This window comes from Spermophilus citellus (assembly GCF_964194105.1).
Source record: "Spermophilus citellus genome assembly, chromosome: 17".
Taxonomy (NCBI): Eukaryota; Metazoa; Chordata; class Mammalia; order Rodentia; family Sciuridae; genus Spermophilus; species Spermophilus citellus.
This window is the reverse complement of record NC_138199.1, coordinates 72,854,960-72,877,568: the sequence shown is the minus strand read 5'-3', so window position 1 is coordinate 72,877,568 and position 22,609 is coordinate 72,854,960. Positions and strand designations below refer to the sequence as shown.

At 49.1% G+C, this 22,609-nt stretch overlaps 3 protein-coding genes across 11 annotated transcripts; 2 read left to right on the top strand and 1 right to left on the bottom strand.

The window, feature by feature from the left end:
* Positions 1-53: 53 nt before the first annotated feature.
* SLC25A19 (solute carrier family 25 member 19) lies at positions 54-12,841 on the top strand. 5 transcript variants are annotated; one of them, XM_081272725.1, is made up of 7 exons: positions 54-179; positions 3,802-3,971; positions 4,329-4,484; positions 6,360-6,530; positions 10,004-10,187; positions 11,192-11,322; positions 12,186-12,841. In XM_081272725.1, exons 2-7 carry the CDS (start codon positions 3,840-3,842, stop codon positions 12,366-12,368), a joined length of 957 nt encoding a protein of 318 aa, XP_081128851.1. In that variant the 5' UTR covers positions 54-179; positions 3,802-3,839; the 3' UTR covers positions 12,369-12,841. The 5 variants fall into 5 exon arrangements, with proteins under 5 accessions (XP_081128851.1, XP_081128854.1, XP_081128852.1 ...); XM_081272726.1 differs by lacking the exon at positions 54-179 and adding an exon at positions 196-351; XM_081272728.1 differs by lacking the exon at positions 10,004-10,187.
* A 274-nt stretch (positions 12,842-13,115) lies between these two features.
* On the top strand, positions 13,116-18,968 carry MIF4GD (MIF4G domain containing). Of its 5 annotated transcripts, none has more exons than XM_081272736.1 (6): positions 13,116-14,408; positions 15,543-15,674; positions 16,783-16,892; positions 17,066-17,221; positions 17,342-17,434; positions 18,185-18,968. In XM_081272736.1, exons 2-6 carry the CDS (start codon positions 15,587-15,589, stop codon positions 18,410-18,412), a joined length of 675 nt encoding a protein of 224 aa, XP_081128862.1. In that variant the 5' UTR covers positions 13,116-14,408; positions 15,543-15,586; the 3' UTR covers positions 18,413-18,968. The 5 variants fall into 5 exon arrangements, with proteins under 5 accessions (XP_081128862.1, XP_081128861.1, XP_081128860.1 ...); XM_081272735.1 differs by lacking the exon at positions 13,116-14,408 and adding an exon at positions 14,417-14,629; XM_081272734.1 differs by lacking the exon at positions 13,116-14,408 and adding an exon at positions 14,636-15,014.
* MRPS7 (mitochondrial ribosomal protein S7) lies at positions 18,817-22,428 on the bottom strand. Its single transcript, XM_081272731.1, has 5 exons — positions 22,311-22,428; positions 21,592-21,783; positions 21,417-21,480; positions 20,419-20,586; positions 18,817-19,489 (listed from the first exon to the last, which is right to left on the bottom strand). Exons 1-5 carry the CDS (start codon positions 22,391-22,393, stop codon positions 19,268-19,270), a joined length of 729 nt encoding a protein of 242 aa, XP_081128857.1. The 5' UTR covers positions 22,394-22,428; the 3' UTR covers positions 18,817-19,267.
* Positions 22,429-22,609: the final 181 nt, after the last annotated feature.

Below are 22,609 nucleotides of genomic sequence, written 5' to 3'. Positions count from 1 at the left end.
GGGAGGCGCTGGCTGAGTCTCAAACGAACAACCATTGTTCCAGCCTCTGCCGGGCGCTGCGCGGTGATTGGCCTAGAGGTCCGTCAGTTTGTTCCAAGCGCTTTACAGTTTTGCTGTTAGACTGCGTGAGCAGGGCGGGAGTGCCGAGCGCGGGGAGTCTGCCAGCGCCCGCTGAGTAGGTGAGTGACCTCTACCACCTCCCTCCTCGCGGTCCTGTTGCGGACCTGCACACTCGCTCTCCCGGGCGGACCGCGGGCAGCACACACAAGCTGGTACTCACGCGGAGGCGGGGACTGGGACTGTACTCAAGGGCACACCTGACTCTAGAGGCATCTTCAGGGGACGCTGGAGGTAAAACTCCGTACCCCTCCTCCCCCGCACTTGCGCACACGGATCCCACATGGAAGGCGAGCTCTCTGACTTGGGGAAACAAGACACCTTGAGGCACACCTGGACACTGGTATCCCACGTGGGGGACCTCTGCAGAGTCCCTCAGCTGAGCACATGAGCGCCCAGGCACTCACCACGGTCACCTGTGTACTGGAGTACTGGGGTCTTCCTCGGAAAAGAAGCAGGGTGGAGAAGGCAGCTGTCACAATCCCACCCCACCCACTCTGCCACGCTCACCAGCAGTCTCCTGGTCTCTGGGTGCTACCTTATATCATGCATATTAATCATGTTTTTGTTCTTGGTATTTGATACTGGGCATTTAACCCAGGTGTACTTTACCGCTGAGCTACATTCCCAGTCCTTTTTATTTTTTGAGACAGTTTCTCACTCAGTTGCCCAGGCTGTCCTCTTGCCTCAGCGTCCTGAGTTACTGGGATTACAGGCTTGCACCACCTTGCCCAATGATAGCTCTAATTTCTTGAGCTCAGGTCTATATTATATCCAGCTATACAGAACTGCTTATTAATAAAAATCTCCACACACCCCAGCCTTCCCATCACCTTTCACTGTGCTTGTGAATCATGCAGTTATATCCTGAGCTTCCAGAGGAAAGAGCCTGATATCCTCCTGGTGACTCCTGAGACTAAGCCAGAACACCTGCCACTTGGGCTTACCCCTGTTTCTCTCCAAGAATGCAGGAAACAGATACTGTTCCGGGTGACCTGAACAGTCCCAGGGAAATACTGGGAGAGGTTTAACCATTAGGTCAGGTCACCTGCCTCTCACAGGTGCCTGGGAGGGGGTCCAGGGTGGGTGACAGGAGAAAAAAAATCAATGATGGGTTGGGGAAGTGGAGGGTCACTATGTAGGGCAGTGGCCTCCCCATTACTACAAGTATTCAAGAACTAGGTTAATTCTGAAGCCCATTCTCAAGTCATTACATATTTAGTTTTAGTTTAGTTTTGTTTTAATGCCAAATTAAAACAATATAGAACTACAGAGAGAGAGAGAGAGAGAGGTATCTTCCTTCTGCCCTTCTCCCAGGGCTAATTTACCAACCACCTGTCCTATATGTGCATTGTTACAGATTTTGTTTCTATATTTTATGCAACTATATGGGGCGGATTTAGATCTTGCTGCTTTTCTTTAATAAAAAAAACCATATTTCAGGCATACTATACTGAAACCTGTTTTGTTTTTGGTACTGGGGATTGAACTCAGGAGCGCTCCACCACTGAGCCACACCCCAGCTCCTCTTATTTATTTATTTGGAGGGGTAACAGGGAATGAACTCAAGGGCACTCAACTACTGAGCCACATCCCCAGCCATATTTTGTATTTTATTTAGAGACAGGGTCTCACTGAGTTGCTGGGCTGGCTTTGAATTTGTTATCCTCCTGTCTCAGCTTCTCGAGCTGCTAGGATTACAGGTGTGTGCCACCGTGCCCAACTGGACGTAATCTTTTAAATATTTCAGTTACCAACTTTAATCTCCCACACAGCATCCTCCCCAGCCCTTTTAATTTTTTATTTTTTAAAAATTTTTATTTATTTTTTTGAATTTTAATATTTATTTATTTTTTTTCTTAGTTCTCGGCGGACACAACATCTTTGTTTGTATGTGGTGCTGAGGATCGAACCCTGGCCGCACGCACGCCAGGCGAGCGCGCTACCGCTTGAGCCACATACCCAGCCCTTAATTTTTTATTTTGAGACAGGGTCTAGTTCAGTTGCTGAGACTGGCCTGGGACTTACCATCCTCATACCTTAGCCTCCTGAGTCACTGGGGCTATAGGCATGCACCACCACACCTGGTTTGGTGAAATTCTTACAACAACATAAAAATATGCTTATGACATTCACATTCTGTAAGCCAGAATATGGAGACAAAACCCCAAAAAGGAATATATGAAGTTAAAAATATTAAGATGGCAGGTTCTTTTTCTATTATCTCTTCTAAACTTTCTGTAAAGTTATAACTTCCATAATCTACAAATTCTTTGGGTTTGTTGGTTTTTTCAGACCTCTGCTAATCTCTGTGGTTCCAATATTAGTATATATGCTGCTGAAACAAGCAGTAGAAATTCTTTGGTTTTTAATCATTTATTCACTGACAGTTTTCTAAGCCTTTGCTGTGTCCCAGGCACTGTGCTGGTCTCCGGGGATGTAGATGTAGATAGGTGGCTGGGTCTTGCCCCTGTGGGTCCTCCTTCCTGTGGGCAGAGGTGGAGAACACATACTAGCAGTTGCTGGTGCTAGAAGAAAACAATGGCATCTCCAGGAGGGGATGCTCTGTAGTTAGAGCTGGTGGACCAGAGGAGCTGCCCTAGGGAAGAGAAGGGGCTGGGAGTGGGGCTGCCATTCGGACACTAGGAATTGTGCCAAGAGGTAAGGCTTGCAGTTAGGTGTCCCCACAGCATTTTGTGGAAACTGGTCAGAAGCACTGAGACCTCCCTGGTTAGGTACAGAAGGGAAAATGGTCTGGGGTGAGGCTGAAGGGGTCAGTAGGTCTGGCCCAGGTGGGGCTGGAACATTGTTTCATAGCATAGTACAGCTCCACTGTGCTGGGTGGGTCTAAGGTGTGTGTAAAGAATGGGAAACAGCCAGGTGTAGTGGCGCACACCTGTAATCCCAGTGGCTCAGGAAGCTAAGGCAAGAGGATCACTAGTTCAAAGCCAGCCTCAGCAACAGTGAGGCGCTAAGCAACTCAGGGAGACCCTGTGTCTAATAAAATACAAAATAGGGCTGGGGATGTGGCTCAGTGGTCGAGTGCCCCTGAGTTCAATCCCTGGTACCACCCGGGGGGTGGGGGGGAAGAATGGAAGGCAGAGTGAGCCATTTACCTCAGTGGTAGAGCACTTTTCTGGCATATGTGACCCTGGGTTCAATCCCTAGCATTGAAAAAAATGTAAAAAAAAAAAAAAAGAAGAAGAAGAAGGGAAATGCCAAGGGGCTCAGGGGTCACTTGGCTTCTCCTTTGGATAGTGAGGTGCTTGTAGATAATCCTTGTTCTCTGACACCATATGACTGACAGCCTCCCTGGGAGTGGGGCACATTACCTCAGGCAGGGTTTACCATTTAGTTGTCAGAGGTCATTGGAAAACCACCTGATCTCTGGACATGAATGATTTCTTATCAAGCCTGTTCATTCAGTCCCCAGATATTGAGCACTTACTATGATGGGCTCTATTCTAGTGCTGGAAGGGCAGGGGTGAACAGATGAGATGATGAGTTTTGCATGGTGGGGGGACAAGAAACAAATGTACAGTTATCAATATCTCATAAGGCTTCAAAGAAAAAGACTGGTGCTATTTTAGAAGGATTGGGCAGGGAGGGCTGCTTTGAGGAGGTGATGTTTGAAAGACCTTAAGAAACTTTCCTTCATATTTACTCCTTGTTTCTTGCACATAGCTTGATACTGATGGACGTTGGATGGACCAGAAGCAGGGATGGTGGGCTATGACCCCAAAGAAGATGGTAGGAGTAACTCCAAGTTTGAGGTGGCAGTGGCAGGGTCTGTGTCTGGATTTATCACTCGGGCACTGATCAGCCCGTTGGATGTCATCAAGATCCGTTTCCAGGTACCCTTTCCCCTTTTGCCTTGTGAGGGATTGGAAGACAAATTCAGTTTTTCTTGCAAAAGCAGTTTCTGAAACACAATTTTGTCAAGGTGAAGTGATTTGTTGCCCTCAAACTTTTATGAAATTTCCCCTTCTCACCCCACCCCCTCCGCCATTATCCTGACCTGTTCACTTTTTTTTTTTTAAAGAGAGAGAGAGAGAGAATTTTTAATATTTATTTTTTAGTTCTCGGCGGACACAACATCTTTGTTGGTATGTGGTGCTGAGGATCGAACCCGGGCCGCACGCATGCCAGGCGAGCGCGCTACCGCTTGAGCCACATCCCCAGCCCCTGACCTGTTCACTTTTGATCCCCAGCTTCAGATTGAGCGCCTGTCTCGCAGTGACCCCAATGCAAAATACTATGGGATCCTACAGGCTGGGAGGCAGATTTTGCAGGAAGAAGGCCCAGCAGCATTCTGGAAAGGACACATCCCAGCCCAACTTCTGTCCATTGGCTATGGAGCTGTCCAAGTAGGTGGCAAGGACCTGACCAGGCCCCTGGGGTCATGTTGCTCAGTGGAGGAGCAGAGGGAGGGTGAGGAGAGGCAGCTCCCATGCTACTCGCTTGAGGAATGTGACATCAGACTGAACTATACCTTGGCATTCCCTTCTCTATATCCCCAGGTCCATCTCAGTGACAAGTGTTGTACCTAGGAGACTGACATTCTGCCCCAGGCAGCTTGGCAAAGGGTGATACTAATGCCTTTCATTTTTCAAAATACCATCATCGCGCGCGTGTGCTTCATTTGAATTTCACAGGGGCATTGAGAGGAAGGTAGAGAGGTGTTGTGTGGACCACAGGGAGGTTACGTGAGCTGACGAGGCCATGTGGCCTACCCATGGTGGCCTTGGAGTAGAACCCAGGCTTCTTGACTTCTGGTCATTTGTTCCTTCATCTGATGCCAGTTTGTGTCATGGCATACAGTATATAGTTGTATGGTGGTTGCGGTGGTAATGGGCAGCCCTTGCAGTCTGTGGGCCTGGCCCCTATTTTAAGCATTTATATATACTATCTCATAGCTTTCCTGTGAGGCAGGTTCTGATGTCACTCCTAGTTTTCATATGAGAAGACTGAGACTGAGACAGAGCTTTCTTAATCCAACCAAAGTCACTCATGAGAAAGTGGCAGAGATAGGGCTAGAGATCTAGCTCAGTTGGTAGAGTGCTTGCCTCACATGTACAAGGTCCTGGGTTCAATCCTCAGCACCACAAAACAAAACAAAACAAAACAAAAAAACAAAGGTGGCAGAGATAGGATCCCCACCCAGGCAGTCAGTGCCAGAGTAATCCCTGCCTCCTCTTTGAATGACATCATAGTCCTGGCTCAAGTCTGATGCTTACCGGGCTGACACATGCCCTGTCATTCCATCTCCCCAGCTGGTACACAAGGAGGCATTGCAGTGTGGTGAATGAAGACTGCACCCTGACGACATAGGGAAGCTGAAGTGGCTGGGGGTGTCACCCTGTGAAACACTCTTCTGATAACAGTCTGAGGAGAGTGATTCTCAGACATTGCTGGTGCCAGCTGTTAGGGGGTCCTCTGCCAAGAATCACATGATGTCCATCTTTCCTAGTTGTCAGAAAACTAAGTGAACAAGTGGAGTTTTCTGATATAAAATTTTCTCCCTGGTGTGTGTGTGTGTGTGTGTGTGAGAGAGAGAGAGATAGTTGGTTGATAGGATAGAACCCAGGGCCTCACACGTGCTAGGCAAGGCTCTAATGCTGAGCTACACCCCCAGCTATCTCTGAATGCTTTCTTCTTCTTCTTTTTTTTTTTTTTTTTAAATATTTATTGTTTAGCTATAGGTGGACACAATATCTTTATTTTATTTTTATGTGGTGCTGAGGATTGAACCCAGTGCCTCATGCATACTAGGCGGGTGCTCTACCTCTTGAGCCACAACCCCAGCCCCTCTGTCTGCTTTTTTAATTCTTTGGTGTCTGACTCTACTTTAATGATTTATGAGTTTGTTTTTCTTTTTTACATGCATTGTGCTTAGAGATAAGGCATTTGAGTTTTACATAATTATAAAAGTATTTCTTGTGTTTGGTCACTGCTCAAGGAGTGTATTTCCTCAGCCCTTTCCCCCTCCCTGGGGAAAGGGAAGCACTTGCCTGGCATGTGTGAGGCACTGGGTTTGATCCTTAGCACCACATTAAAAAATAAATAAAATAAAGGCATGTTGTCCATCTACAACTACAAAAAAAAAAAAATGCTTCCCCAAAATGCTTCCCAATATACCACCTGCCACCCTTCCCTGGGTGGCAGGTGGTATATTGGGAAGCATTTGGTCTGAACCCTCACTCATCTTTTGGGCCATCAGTGATTTTCACTCTTTCTTGCAGTTTTTGTCCTTTGAGCTGTTGACTGAGCTGGTCCACAGAGCCAGCCTGTACGACGCCCGTGAATTCTCGGTGCACTTTGTGTGTGGCGGTCTGTCTGCCTGTGCAGCCACCCTCACCGTGCACCCTGTGGATGTTCTGCGCACCCGCTTTGCAGCTCAGGGTGAGCCCAGGGTAAGTGGCCAGGGCCAGGCATGGACCTGGATGAGGAAGGTGATGCAAAAGTTGGGGGTTTTGATTTTGGAGGAGGCCGAACTGGGGCAAACCTGGGTTCTCAGTGCAGTGGCCAATTTGTCAAATCTGTAACTGGTCAGCACCATGCAGATGCTCCATGTCCTGAAGGAATCCTCATGGATTCCCTGGGGAGACAGAAACTAGGGATGTGAAACAGAACAAATATGTGCCCAGTAGTGGGTTGGATGAAGATAGGCATCTGGAAAAGTAGGACTTGAAAACTTCTGCGTCTATTATTGTAAGGGTCTCCTTTGTTTCCACAAAGAATGGGTTGGAGGGAATGGGGTAGTTGAGTCAAGCTCAAGGAAGGACTTGCTGAGACAGACCAGGGGGTTAAACCCTGAAATAGTTTCTAGCATAATGTCTCTTTCCTGGTCATATTTAAGAATAGCTCTGTGTGTTGGGGCTAGGGTTGTGGCTCAGTGGTACAGCACTCGCCTAGCTTGTGTGAGGCTCTGGGTTCCATCCTCAGCAGCACATAAAAGTAAATAAAATAAAGATATTGTGTCCATCTACACCTAAAATATTTATATTAAAAAAATAGCTCTGTGTGTGTGTGTGTTGTTCTCAACAAAGAAAGAATTTCCCACTGTCTCCCTTCTGCATCAGGGCACCACTGAGGGGTTGAAGAAAAAAATAAGTAGTGACAGTGCCTAGTTCCTCTCCTGGCACTTTCTGACTTTTTATAAAAGTCCATGAGGCCATGTGCTGTGGCACACACCTGTAATCCCAGTGACTCAGGACATGGAGACGGGAAGATTGCAAGTTCGAGGCCACCTTCAACAACTCAGTAAGACCCTGTTTCAAAATAAAGAATAAAAAGAGCTGGGGATGTAGCTCAGTGTAGTGTACCTGGGTTTATTCCCCAGTACTAGACAGACAGACACACACACACACACACACACAGAGTCTATGAGAAGGGAAAAGTGGAGAGTGTATTAGGAGAATACCATTTTACCTCTACTAAATAAAAATTGCAGGAGGCCATTGTTTTGGATTAAGTTCCTGCCCAGGGCCCCAACAGACCAGACTAAAAATCTAAGTGGAGTCACTCACATTGAAATTCTAAGTCATGAAGCTGAAACTAAGCATATTATTGACCTTACAAGAAATCAGGATTAGAGAGAGAACAGCGAAAGTTTCCAAACAGGCCAGCTTCAGTTAGTGGGATAATGAAGTTCCCTCTACCTAATTGTATTATTATTTTTAAAAATATTTTTTAGTTGTAAATGGATCTTTTATTTCATTTGTTTATTTATATGCGGTGCTGAGGATCAAACCCAGTGCCTCACACATGCCAGGCAAGTGATCTAGCACTGAGCCACAACCCCAGCCCCTCTACCTAATCTTTTGATCAAAAAGTTAATGTAGTGGTGCTGGGGTTGTGCTCAGTGGTTCGAACGCTTGCCTAGCACATGTGAGGCACTGGGTTTGATCCCCTGCACCACATAAAGAAAATAAACAAAATAAAGGTATTGTATCCATCTACAATTAAAAATATTTTTTAAAAAAAGTTGATGTAGGGGCTGGGTCTATAGCTCAGTGGCAGAGCACTTGCCTGGCATGTGTGAGGCACTGGGTTTGATCCTTAGCACCACATAAAAAAATAAATAAAATAAAGGCATGTTGTCCGTCTACAACTATAAAAAAAATTTTTTTTAAGTTAAATGTAAAGTGACATGATGTTAACCAGTTGTTTTTCTATTGTTTTGTCTCCTATCCCCACCTTCCAAGGAAAGTACCTTGAAATAACCCATCCAGTCTTACTTTTGTTTCTGCATTCTTCAGAAAAGCAGAGTGGGAACTCCAGGCAGCATCTTTGCAGTTGCTAGTGGACTTCCCTTAGAGCTTGACACTTTCACAGAGCTCCCCAGGGTGGAATCCTTCAGCGTGACCACCAGCAATTTTGGAGCCACTCAGTGAGAGGGGCAAGTCTTCCCTCAGCCCCCACTTTCAACAAGATGCCATGCCATACCCCAGCTTGGCTGAGTCAGAGCCCCTCAGGCCACTTCAAATATCCTGGGGGTGCAGGGGGGAGACCAGGAATTGAACCCAGACAGGCTTAACCACTGAGCCACATCCCAGCCCTTTTTATTTTTTGTTTTGAGACAGGGTCTTGCTAAGTTGCTGAGGCTGGCTTTGAACCTATGATCTCCTACCTCAGCTTCCTGAGTTTACTCCCTTACTGGGATTATAGGCATGCACCACCATGCCTAGCTCAAACATGTCTTAATAGAAAGGAACTAAGAAGCAAATGAACTGTAGTTTTTCTGCATAGATATCACACTTTACCTATGGAAACAGCATAAAATTTGGGAAACGTTCTTCTTCCCCTGGCCCCTAGAGACACTGCACAGCTTCCTACCCTCCGTGGAGGCAGTTGCTGTTCCTGGCTTTTGTATATCCTTGGGGGTGGGGGGGGCATAATCTCTGTATATAGTTCATTTCCCTACAAATTCTGCCCCATTCTTGTGCATCCTGCTGTGTTTGTTTATCTGTTGGGGGATTATTCCACATCAATCATGTGGATCTCCTCAACCTGTTTTTTTGGTTGGTTGGTTTTGGGATTGGGATTTGAGCCCAGGGCACTTTACCACTGAGCCACATCTGTAGCCCTTTTTATTTATTTACTTACTTATTTTTGAGACAGGTCTTCAGCATATTGATAAATTGCTTAGGACCTCACTAAATTGCTGAGGCTGGCTTTAAACTTGGGATCCTCATGCCTTAGCCTCCTGAGTTGCTGGGATTACAGGCATGTGCCATTTTGCCCGGCTTATCATCCTGTTTTTTTTTTTTTTTTTTTAATTTTTTTTCTTTAGTTGTCAGTGGACCTTTATTTTTTTTACTTATATGTGGTGCTGAGAATCCAACCCAGTGCCTCACACATGTGAGGCAAGTGCTCCACCACTGAGCTACAGTCCCAGCCCCTCATTATCCTGCTACACTGTGTTCTCTTGAACCAGTGGATCATTATTTATGTAATCATCACCCACAGACAAACACTACTTTTTGCTCTTCTGCAGGATGCTCTGGTGTGGCCCTTTGGACATGTGCTTTTGTGCACACATGTGGATATAACAGTCACATAAATTTTTAGAAAAGGAGTTGCTAGAAAACTCTACCCCTGGCTCTTTGTCCAGAGTTTTCCTGGAGTTGGGCTGGGGATGTGGTAGAGTGCTTGCCTAGCATGCATGATGCCCTGGGTTCAATTCCTAGTACCATACACACAAAAAAACAAAAACAAAAACAAACAACTTTACTCCAGGGTTTTCCTGGACTGTCCTCTTGGCAGGAAAAATTATGCTCCTGGGGGCAGGATCTTTAGAATAAGGGGGAGAGAGATGATGAGCTTGGTTGTAGGGCAAAAAATAACTCACTAAACTTGCTCAAATTGCATCTGTGCTGTTCAGGTCTACAAGACTTTACAAGATGCTGTGGTGACCATGTATAGAACTGAGGGACCCTTGGTCTTCTACAAAGGATTGACCCCCACCTTGATCGCCATCTTTCCATATGCTGGGTTGCAGTTCTCTTGTTACAGCTCCTTGAAGCACGTCTTTGAGTGGGTCATGCCAGCCGATAGGAAGCACAGCGGTGAGGCATTCCACAAGTGAATCACCCTAGCCCAGCCTGCGCCATGTGTCTCTTTCTGAATCAAGAAGGAAATAGTTTTCTCATCAGAAGCTAAGGCACCCCTGTTTCCTGTACCGGGCTATATAGTGTAGCCAGCAAAATGAGTAAACCCAGCAGCTTAGAAACAACTTTATTTCTTCTATCTCTTGCCACACCAATCACTGGCATCAATGAGATTTATTTCTAGTGATCAGTCCTGGTTCCCCCCCCCCTTTTTTTTTGGTACCCAGGAGTGCTTTACCATACCTACCCAGTCCTTTTTATTTTTTTGAACCCAGGGGCACTCAACCACTGAGCCACATCCCCAGCCCTATTTTGTATTTTATTTAGAGACAGGGTCTCACTGAGTTGCTTAGCACCTCACCATTGCTAAGGCTGGCTTGGAACTCGAGATCCTGCCGTCTTAGCCTCCAGAGCCACCAGGATTACAGGCGTGCGCCACCATGCCCAGCCTATTATTTTTATTTTGAGGCAGGGTCTCACTAAGTTTCTGAAGGTCTCAATGAATTGCTCAGTCTGAGTGACTCTGCTGCCTCAGCCTCCAGAGTTGCTGGTATTACAGGCATGTGCCGCCACTGCACCCGGCCTGAATTTTTTGTTTTGAATCCAAGTTACAAATTCACTTTTTGTTGTTGTTGTTTTCTGGAAGGGACATATTCTGTTCTCTCTACAGCCTGGAACCATGTCCCATTGCCTAGCCTACTGTCCTTTATAGCCTCCAGTGGGAGACTGCTACATAAAGGCTCACGCCCTGCTGGCCTCGCCTGTCTAGCCTGAAGTCTGTTATCATTCTTGTTGAGAGTGACTCTTTCTGGTTTTGGCTCCTAGATTAAATTCCCTTTGGCATCCAAGGATGCTTGTGAGGCCTGGGTTTGTGGTGAAGATTAGACCTGATGGCATTTAAGTTTCCACTAGGGATTGCACTTCTCCTCACCTCTCCCCTCAATCTCATTTCTCTGGTGCAGAGAACCTCAAAAACCTGCTTTGTGGCTGTGGAGCCGGAGTCATCAGTAAGACCCTCACCTATCCCCTGGACCTCTTCAAGAAACGGCTGCAGGTTGGAGGGTTTGAGCAGGCCCGAGCTACCTTTGGACAGGTGAGCTGTCTCTGTGCAGAAAGCTGTGACTCTAGCACTCACATGAAGAAGCCAGAATTCAACTCCTGCCCATTGGGCAGCACTGGTCCCTCTACCCCCAGCCTGACCCCTGTAGTTTAATTTCTTTGCATAAATAAACACACATATACTTTTCAACAAAATGGGGTCATACACTGAATGTAAGGTTTTGTAACCTATTTCCATTAACCAACCTGTCTTGTAGAGACTGTTTGAATTTGGAATGGGAGAGGTGGAAGAGCCCAGGACAGAGGAGGAAGGTCTTACTCCTTACAGAGACTATTCTGTTTTGGCCATAATTGGGGGATGGCTCTTGGGAGGACCAGTGGGAACCAAGGTCAGGGAGGGAAGCCAGCCTCGGAGCTTGGACTTGACTGTTTATGATGTTGAAAGGGAGGGCTGTCCTGCCTTGAGGAAACAGATCTAGCAGCAGTTTGTGGTGTCAACTAGAGGCAAAGAGATCAGGCTGGAGGGGTGGCACTGGTCAGGCTAAGAGCTAGCAAGGGCCAGATTTAGATTTGTAGCCCAAGGAGAACCAGGTGGAATGGGGTGAAAGATTTGAGACACCTCTCGGTAGAGGGTCCAGAACTGTCAGTGGATCCCCAGAGCCACAGTCAGCCCTTGCCTCCTCTGCAGGAAGGAGCTCTGTCCAGCTGCTGGCTTCAGGCACTTCATCTGTGAAGTCTCACTTAGCCTACTTGGAGTGGAAAGAATGAAAGTAACTTACTTGCTGTTTTTGCTTTCATTCCTTCATCTGGCAAGCATTTATTGGGAACATGATGTCCTAGGTGCATCTCTGTTTTACTCACTTCATCTCTGCTCAACCTGAACCTTTCTCTCCCCAGGTGCGGAGATACAGGGGCCTCTTGGATTGCACCAAGCAGATACTGCAAGAGGAAGGTGCCCAAGGCTTCTTCAAGGGCCTGTCCCCCAGCCTGCTGAAGGCTGCCCTCTCCACAGGGTTAGTGTTCTTCTGGTATGAGCTTGTCTGTAACTTCTTCCACTGCCTGAAAAGGACAGACAGCTAGCTGTGGAGGCAGGAAGAGACTGAGGTCTTTACTGGAGGGCACCTCCTGAGAGAAGCAAAACCTGATCTCATGTGGCACTGAACGCTATTGTCCCACCTGCCCTCCTGGCCAGCCTTCCCAAGCATGAACAGTCACTGGGAGCAGGGTGGCAATCCTGACCCATCCGGATGGGATACCATCAGAAGGGCCATGACTTTCTCCATGATGGAACACAGGTCTGGGGCTGTGGGATGAGCAACACCGGTGAGAAGGAGCTCCCACTTGTTTCTTCTCAGTGCAGCCCAGAAACAAAGGAATCATACACTACCTTCCAACTCATGGCTGCATCCATTGGGGAACTCTTGCTTCTGGAAGGGGCTGCAGCTTGAGTGCAGAGAGCAAGGAATGGGCTCTTTGTAGGAGTTTGGTCCCCATCCTTGGGCTGTTTTCCCCAACAACTTTTTTAATAGACATTAAAGCAAAAAAGCACATTCCTTACCTTGCTCCTCCACCTTCCCTTACAAACTGCATCTTTGCTCACCCAGGATAAGGGAAGGGACTCTAACTTCCTCAAATTCCATTTTATCAGCTACAGCTGCTCTTAATAAATCTAAGGATAAAGTTCCAGGTGAGTCAGTCATTTTCAAAGCCTCCAGACCTAGACTTTATGTCTACAAAGGCACTAGCACCAGACCATGCTCTCCCAACAAGGCACTGGCTTCCAGGGAAGACATACCAGTGACCCTACAGGAAGTGGAGGGAATGTGCTGATGGATAAGATCTGGTAAAGGCACAGCCCTTCCCCCACTCTACCTTGGTTGGCTCCCCTTTCGCAGGCCCTGGGTTAGCCTTGTTGGGTGAGGAGCTTACAGCCAGGCCAGCTGGCATCAGGGCCTGCTCAGGATGTTCCTTCTCAGCTCAGCACAGCACTGTGTGTGTGTCCTCTGGAGCCCCAGAAGGGTCATGGCCTCAAAGCTGTCCAGTGAGCAGAGGGAGATGGAAGGGGCTGGGCAGACAGCCTGGTGATGGCACAGTTGGCACTCAGGGAAGTTACCAGAGCCCAGGTACCCACAGAGGTGTGTGTCTAGATGTGGAGGAAGAACTTCAGTTATAGGGGTATGACTGCCACCCTTTCCATCTGCCAGCTCTGCTGTGGGTTAGGCTCTGAGGAGGGAGGAGCAGCACCTTCACCTTGGCCTCACTTGGTACTCAGGCTATGATGCTCCAGCCCCTGCACCAAATTGGAGACACACCTTCAGGGAGTGGCCATAGTTTGAGGGTGCTGGGGCCTTCCCGGGTACCTTGTGATCCCCGAGTTCTTTCTCACCATCATGCTTCTTTCCTTGGACCTGGCTCTTTGTGGTCTGTTCAGACCTTCCGCTGATGAAGGTCCAGGCTACCGATGATCCCTCCAAGGCCTGGGCCTGCTGCAGGCAGCTGCATCATTGTATTTAATGAAATTCCATTGGAGTAAAGTTTATGCTCATCTCTCCTGCTCACAAGAGAATTTTTGCTGCAGCTGAGAATTCTCCATTTCCAGAGAGACTTTGGCAACACTCTTGACGGGGCTGTGGGGGGTGGGGCGGCAACTATGAAGCTCGCCCAGTCCCTGCCAAGAAAGGCCAAGAGCGCAGAGACATGGGCCGCATGTTGCCAATTGGGACCCTTCCCTTCGACTGCCCCTTTGACTTGAAACTTATTTTGTTAGTTTCGTTGGAGTAGGAGAGGGAGTTGGTAGGGTTTGACCCAGCTCTTACACCTGCCCTCCGCCTTCTCTACCTTGGTGGGTGGAAAAGGGGACACTGCACGACCCTGGAAGACGCTGCTCCTGGACCAAGCCACGCCCTCAACGGACTCCTCCCACCCGCCCAGCTGGTCGGAGTCTCTTGAGCCAGTCCACCTGAGTCCCGCGAGGGTCAGAATGACAGGGTTGAGGTGGGGACGCCACCACTCCAGTCCGAGGACTTCGTGCGGATGGAGGAGCAGGTTCGGCCCAGCGGCACGAGCGGCTGCGGTCCTGAACAGGGCCGCAGCGCACCGGCTGAGGAGAGGCGAGGCAGGGTGAGCTCTCCAGGCGCGACGGAGGCAGCTTGGCAGACATCCCGCGCAGCCCCACCGGGGATCCGGCCGCGGTGGTGCGGGGACCGGCAGGTGGCGCTGGCGAGCCGCTTCGCACCGCGCTGGGAGATGAGCTCAGCGGCGGCCGCGCAGCACTTTGGACGGGCGCGCGCTCCGTGGCCGCCGGAGTCCCCGGGCACGCGGGCGCGGCGCCGGCCCGGCAGGTGGGTCGCTGGGTCACGCAGCCGTTCCCGCTCGCGGGACACCGCATGGCGAGCTCCGCCGCCCGCCCTGCGCGGCGCGGAAGGGCGCTGCGGGCTGGGGGAGGCTGCCGACGTCTGCAGACTCCTAAGGTCGTTTCCTCTGGCCAGAGGGGAGGCACAGAGTCCAGAGAGGGACGCCTCATTCCGCTCCCGCTCTAAGAAGGATCCGGATTGCAGCACAGAAATAGGAGTCCCGATGGGTAGGGCCAGGTTTCTGCCACTCGGGAGGCCAGCTTAACCAGTCGGTTCCGGGCGGAAGCTGGCCGGGACAGTGGGAGCTCGGGCTCCGAGTGGCAGGGGCGGCCGACGAGGATCCTGCACCCACCCAGGCTGTCGACGCCTGCGGGTGGGTTTTGAGGACTGAGGACGACCCTGGTGAAAGCTGAGGGAGAAGGTTGGGAGAGGGCCTTGGATCCCGCTGTGCGGAGCCGGCTGCAGCTCAGAGCCCTCATTCTGGTCAGTGGCAATGGAGCTGAGCCAGCAGCCAGCAGGCCGGTTTATATGGGCAAGTCTAGCCTCCACCTACCCACGCCCCCAGCTCAGCGAACCCTTCCCCCAAATCTTCCCTGATATCGACTGAGAACAACCTGCCTCCTGCTGGGACTGGAGGGTAGGTGCATTCACCCTTCATCTCTCCTCTTGGGTAATAATCCCAGAAGCCTAGGGTTTCCTAAACTGAGCAGCAGGTGCTTGGCTGGTGCCCAGTCTCCGCCAGAAGCAGGCTTGGCGGGCTCTCAAGTCAACCACTGAGTGCCATGGACCGCTCAGTTGCACCTGTCCCAAGCACTGTTTGACCCGCCCAGGGCTGGAAGGATTAGGAACCCTGGGCTCCGGTCTCCACGCCTGAGTCCTCTCCTTATGCCTCTTCTCTCAGGTGCTGTCATTAATCCCAGACCATTAAAGAGCTGCTGGATCTGAATGGTCATGGGGGAAGCCAGTAGAGAGGAGTATAAAATCCAATCTTTTGATGCCGAGACCCAACAGCTTCTGAAGACAGCACTCAAAGGTGAGCACGAGATTCCACCTGAGCTGGGGCAGGAGCTGCAGAGAAGGGGCTGAGCCCTAAGGCCAGGGAATGTTCATCCCTCTCCCTTCACTTTCTGAGGAGTCACAATCTAACTCTTGAACTGGAAGATAAGCTATAATAAGGCTGATATTTGGGAGAATGGTTCAGAACCCTCTCTGACTGTAAAGCTTTATTTATTCATTTATTTATTTATTTTGAAATACCCATGAAAGAGGAGAGCAGTTCCTGTCTTTTAATCCTTTGTATTTGATTTGCTGGGTTCTGCATTGCTGAAGCCCACTCTTGGTTATATGGGGCTACCTGACTTGGATAGAGGATGGAAAACATTGATTTGCAGAGGAGATAATTACTGTGTCCCAAAGCTTTCCTTCTATAGCAATCAGTACAAAATGGTGACCCATCTTCCAATTAGCAGTGCCCATCACATGCCAGGCTAAGCCTGTGGAAAAGCCCTGCATACCTACTTATCAGGAGCTGTGTGTGAATCATAAACTTCCCCCCCTCCCAGTACTGATTAACCCAAGGGCACCCTACCACTGAGCTACATCCCCAGCCCTATTCTTAGATTTTAAGACAGGTACTAAGTTGCCCAGGATCAAACGTATGATCCTTCTGCCTCACCTCTGAGTTGCTGGGATTACAGGTGAGCATCACTGCTACATCTGGCTAAAAGAAAATTTCTTCTGTGAAATTGATGTAGACAGCTTAGTATAGTGTTCCTTTCTCAACCTAGTGCCATGGAGACGTGTCCTAAGAAGTTTTTGCTTTGTTTGGTCTCTACCAGCCACGTAACTCCCTATTTTCTCTCTTTGGGCAACCAGGGGTCTTATAGCTGGAGCTGCTTCTATGAGTGGTTACTTACCCCCTTCTGTAGGTATTCTCCTTTGTGGTGCTTGGGGTCAAAGCTAAGGCCTTATGCATACTAGGGAAGTTCTATATAACTGAGCTTCCCCTCAGCCTCTTCTTCATCTCTCTAAATTTAAGCATATAATGTGAATACCCTAAATATCTCAAATTCCTCTTGGGAGCAGATGGAGGCAAATGTGATCAGCAGGCAGCTCTAGACTCCCCTCCTATCTTTACCTAGATCCAGGCGCTGTGGACTTGGAGAAAGTGGCCAATGTGATTGTGGACCATTCTCTGCAGGACTGTGTGTTCAGCAAGGAAGCAGGACGCATGTGCTACGCCATCATTCAGGTTGGGGGGTTGGCAGAGGAAAGGGAGCTGCTTTGAGGAAGACTACTCAGTAGTGGGAAGAGGCTGCCAGCAGGACAGAGATACGAAGAGCTCAATGGCAGGGAGAAGTATAGGATAGGTGGGGTGACCACATCACTACCCCTGCCCCTTACCAGCCTCTCCCTGGCTCACAGGCAGAGAGTAAACAAGCAGGCCAGAGTGTCTTCCGTCGTGGACTCCTCAACCGGCTGCAGCAGGAGTACCAAGCCCGGGAGCAGCTGAGGGCACGCTCCCTGCAGGGCTGGGTCTGCTATGTCACCTTTATCTGCAACATCTTTGACTACCTGAGGGTGAGGCCCCAGCCACCCTGTGAGGCAGAGATGACCATTTCTCAAGTTTGAAATGCTCCATGGGGAGCATTTCAAACTTGAGAGATGGCTGCCACTCTGTCCCCTCCTTTTTCTCCACAGGTGAACAATATGCCTATGATGGCCCTGGTGAACCCTGTCTATGACTGCCTCTTCCGGCTGGCCCAGCCTGACAGTCTGAGCAAAGAGGAGGAGGTGGGTAGCCCTGGCACAGAAGGCTGTAGAGGGTTTGGAGGGCATCACTTCTGGGTAGCAGCCTGGTGGGGACATTTAAGGCCTGTTATAGTTACATGACAAGCTGCTGGGTCTGGAATTTATCCAGGACCGACAGCAGCCAAGACTGACTGGATCAGCAGCTTCTCCCCAGCAGGAAAACAAAGCTATGATAGGAATGGTGACAGCCATAGCCAGCTGTGGGCACAGATGGCCTAGAAACCAAACCAGGTCAGGCAGTCAGTGGGAAGCAGGAAAGTGGAGTTCAGAAGCAGTTTGGAGAACAAGCGAGGCCTGCCTGGCCAGATGTTCTAGGCAAGGTTCTGAACTCATTTCTTTCTCTTTGGAGGAGGAGGGTATGGGGGAGTGCAGTTACCAGGGATTGAACTCAGGGGTACTTGTTCACTGAGCCATATCCCCAGACCTATTTTGTATTTTATTTAGAGACAGGATATCTCACTGAATTGCTTGGTGCCTCGCTGTTGCTGAGGCTGGCTTTGAATTTGCAATCCTCCTGCCTCAGCCTCCCGAACCACTGGGACTATAGGCATGTGCCACTGTACCCAGCCACTTGTTTCCTTCCTTACATGTGGGTAACATGGTGGGAGGTGTGAAAATGAAAAACTAGAATAAAGGACCAGGCATGGGGGCCTGACACTCAGCAAGCAATACCTCTCCTGTGAGAGGCAGGTCCTACCCAGACTGATGAGGTATTTTCTGCTACCTCTGCAGGTGGACTGCTTGGTGCTCCAGCTGCACCGGGTTGGGGAACAGCTGGAGAAGATGAATGGGCAGCGCATGGATGAGCTCTTTGTCCTGATCCGGGATGGCTTCCTGCTCCCAACAGGCCTCAGCTCCCTGGCCCAGCTGTTGCTGCTAGAGATCATTGAGTTCCGGGCGGCTGGCTGGAAGACCACGCCAGCTGCCCACAAGTATTACTACAGTGAGGTTTCTGACTAGGTTTGGCTCAGTGATTGCTCACTGCAGCACTGGTCTTTACTCCACCCTCCTCCTAAGATGGCAAGACAGCTGCCTCTCCCAAAGGCTTTCCCTTTCTAGACTTCCACATCTCCCCGTTTATGCCATAGTCCTCTCATTCCCTTCCCCCACTCAGAGGTTGGCAGGGACACCAAACAGATCTGCTCCCTCGGCTCAAGACTGATCCCCTTTCCCCACAGCTCAGTCAGCCTCTCTCTTACCACCTTCCCCCTGGGCCAGTCAGAGAAGGGCAGTTTCTAACCACTGCACCCTATAATAATTGGTGCAACATAACCTTGGTGCCTCAGTTTCCCCATATGTAAAATGGGTAATCACAGTCATCCATAGGATGTTTTGGGATTTTGAGGAGCACAGAGCACAGCTCGTACCAGAAACTGCTTTTTATACATTTTGTATAAAAACTACTGTGGAAACCAGCCTATATCCTCCAGCCAGTTTTAATGAATGGTAGTTCTTACATAATGTGTTATACTAGTTCAGATTAAAGATTTTCTAATAATCATTTCTAATACAAAAATTTCTTCCTTTCATAGTATCTGAAGGCCCACTCTGAGGTGAGAGAAGCCTGGGCCCTGAGTTTCTTGGAGAAAATCAATAAGTTGACTTGTTCTCTCTTTACAAAGAGATGGGACAGGGAGAGCTATTCTAGCCCCAAAGGAAGAGGACTGATAGGCAACAAACATGCTGCTCCATTCTTCTCAAAAGGAACTATATCCTTAACCCACAGGTACTTTTCAAGAGAACAGTGGCTCATAAGGTTTTCTTGTTTTTAAATGGCAGAGGCCCTGGGCTCTGATGGGAACCTTTCCTCCCCCTCTACCACCAACGGTAGTGGGCCAGGGCTCGGTTGGCCTCAGCCATCTTGTGCATATCGTGCTTCCTCTTTATTACGGGGCCTTGGTTGTGAAAGGCCTGCAACAGCTCATGTGACAGCTTCTCTGGCATCAATGTCCGCCGGTGCTTATTCTTTCGGCATTCAGTGATCATCCACTTCATGGCTAGGAAGCGGCGACGTCGGTCAGCTAGGGGCACTGGGACCTGGGTGAGGGGACGGACAGGTAAGCAGGTCCAGGGGCTTGCCATGGCTGGGGACTCCTGACTCCCAAAGCTGTAAGGAATGGCTCTGTATTTTCTCTATCACAGTAAGGTTCCTGAAGAGAGGCCTGTCTTTTTTTCTTTGACCCTCATCTTTGGATAACCTCAGGGTAGCAGACATAAGTGGCTTTGCAAACCTCACCAAGTATTGGCCTTTTCCCCTCTAATGGAAGCTTTGATACAAGCACCGATTGGAAAAAGCCCTGTTTTCTGGGTGACATAGCTACTCTGGGTGACCAAGAGTGCCTAAAAACATGACCCCGTGTACAAGAATCATTTGCAAGGCTCTATGTGTCAGATACTAAAGGTGCAGTGAGAAACTTCATACCATAATGGAGTTTATACTGATAAGGCAAAAAACCCTTCTAATACCAAAGATTATTACAACCTATGCTAGAGATACCAAGTTCAATACCACTAAAAGTGATGAACCATCAGTTATGGGTCAAGTACTATGCTAGATACTGGCATATAACTTTGGGATATAAACATAGTCCCTTCGCCAAAAGAAATATATGGTTTAGGACAAACAGGATGCTAAACAGAAGGTGGGAGGGATGGGCTACCAGAAGATGTCAGTTAGCTACTTCTTTGCTCTCTTCCTTTTCCGTCTTCTGCTTATACAACTAAAGTGAGTAGATCCTGATGGTCTCCAGTCTAGAGAGCTAACAATCTCTTGGCCCAGCTCTGGGCCCTCCCACCATCTTTTTTTTTTTTTTTTTTTTTTGGTGGGGGAGGGCCTTTACTAGGTATGGAACCCCCGGCTTTATGAATGCTAATAAGCAAGTGCTCTGCCACCTAGCTACATTCCTAGCCTTCCATTCCCATTGTTTTCCATGTTGGCAGCCCCGCTTTCTTGCCAGACCACTCACCTGGTAGAAATGGCCACCCCTGAGGATGGGTACCAGCCCAATTACAGGCTCACAGTTTTTCAGTGCTTGGTGGAAGATGGTGTAGGGGTTGCGTTCAATGGTTGCCTGTTCCTCTCCAGAAGCAGCATGGTACTTCTCAAACTGCTTCCTTTTCACAGATTCCAGAGTCTGCAAAGGGAGACAGTGGAAGAAGTGCACCAGGCTTCATATAGAGTTGACCCATCCAGCTAGTACCTTGCCCTTTACTCCCACCACTCAGTTCTTCGGCAGTACAGTTGAACCCTCATCATGTACAATACAAAGTTTTTTGTTTTTTTTTTTTTTTTTTTTAGTTCTCGGTGGACAAACATCTTTGTTTGTATGTGGTGCTGAGGATCCAACCCGGGCCACACGCATGCCAGGCGAGCGTGCTACCACTTGAGCCACATCCCCAGCCCCAATACAAAGTTCTTAAGTGCCTCCTTCTTTTGCTAGACTAGGACAGAAAGAGTGGGCAGAGATTTGTGACATGGCAGGGAATGGCAGTTGTTGACTCCTGCAGGACCTCATTGAAGCCCCAAACCCTATACATTACAGGGGAGTTAATTTTATTTTATTTTATTTTTTTTAAAAAGAGAGAGAATTTTTAATATTTAGTTTTTGGCGGACACAACATCTTTGTATGTGGTGCTGAGGATCGAACCCGGGCCGCACGCATGCCAGGTGAGCGCGCTACCACTTGACCACATCCCCAGCCCACAGGGGAGTTAATTTTAAAAAGAGGCATATGAATCGATTCTAATATTTTTTGGGTACTGGGGATTGAACCCAAAGAGCTTAATCAGTGAGCCACAGCCCCATCTTTTTTTTTTTTTTAATGTTGAGACAGGGTCTGGCTAAATTGCTTAGAGTCTCCAACTCTCCTCCCTCAGCCTCCTGAGTTGTTGGGGTTAAAGGCATGTGTCATCATGCCTGGCCCATTCTTCTTGAAGAGAAAGATAACAGGAGGAACTCTTTACCTGGTTCATGAGAGATCTGGCCAGGACTTTGTTTCCTCCTTTCATCATCATGTTGGTGAATTTACTTCAAGGAGAAAAGCAACAGATTTAGCTTTCTAAGACTGTATTATGGTATCCTTGCTGCAGACCCTCCCTGGGATAATCCCAGTCCGTGGAACAAGAGTTTCCATCTAACCTGATCACCGGGTCTGCAAACACGGAGCTTGTTTTCGTCGCTGGGGCAGCTTTGATGAGCTGAGTTTTCTTGAGCTCCTGGTCATATTTCTCCTCCTCGGTGAGCTCTGCCACAGACTTGCGGTAATGTTCCTTGTCAATTAGGGGATCTCTGAATTCAGCACCATAGCGGCTCCACCTCACCTGGGTTTGCCTGGGAGCGGGAAGCAAAGGAGGCAGGCACAAGCTGACTCCACAAGTGAACAAGCTTGACTTAACAATAGGTATGTGTGCCAACCCGCCAACAAGGGTGAGCAGCACGGAAGCCGCGAGCTTTACCTGAACAGTAATAATTTTGGCTCTGTCCCAAGAGGTAGAAGGACCTCCCCCAAACAGGTCAGGAAAGCTTCCTCCTAGTCAAATGCTAACCGTAAGAACAAGCTCCCGCCAGCTCACCTCTCCACCCACCTCCAGGCATCTCAGCCCTAAACTCTTAACAGGGCTGCACTTCCAGCTCGAGTTACACCCCGACATAGCCCGACCTCCCAGCCAAGGGGCAGTCACTAAATCTTCAGATTGGCCCAAGGTTACGCAGCTGGTTAAGAGGCTTGAGGTGTTTCGACCCCTAGAGCCGCGCTCTCTCCAAGGTCCAGCGTAGGTCGGCCTCTGGTTCCTTTCTTTCCCCGCAGGTCCCTCCGTGAAGACCCAGGCGGTGCTCCCAGCTGCCCGCTGCCCTCTTACCCTAGAAGCGGACTGACAGTACGCAGCAAGCCCGGCGCCAAGCCTGACCAGCCTAGCTGAGCCTTCAGTACGGGGGCAACCATCTTGGCCGGCCACGAGGACCCCACAAGGACTGTCCTCGGCGTGCCTGAGCTAGGGACGGGAGACGGGATAAAGACGTCAGAGGGTCCTAAAACTTCATTTCATTTTCATTCATCTGCACATTAGAATCTCTCACCCCAAGGGCCAAAAGGAAGAACCCAAAAGAAACACTCGCGGTCCCAATATCCGTCGCAGTCTGGCGGACCCTCAATAACAGC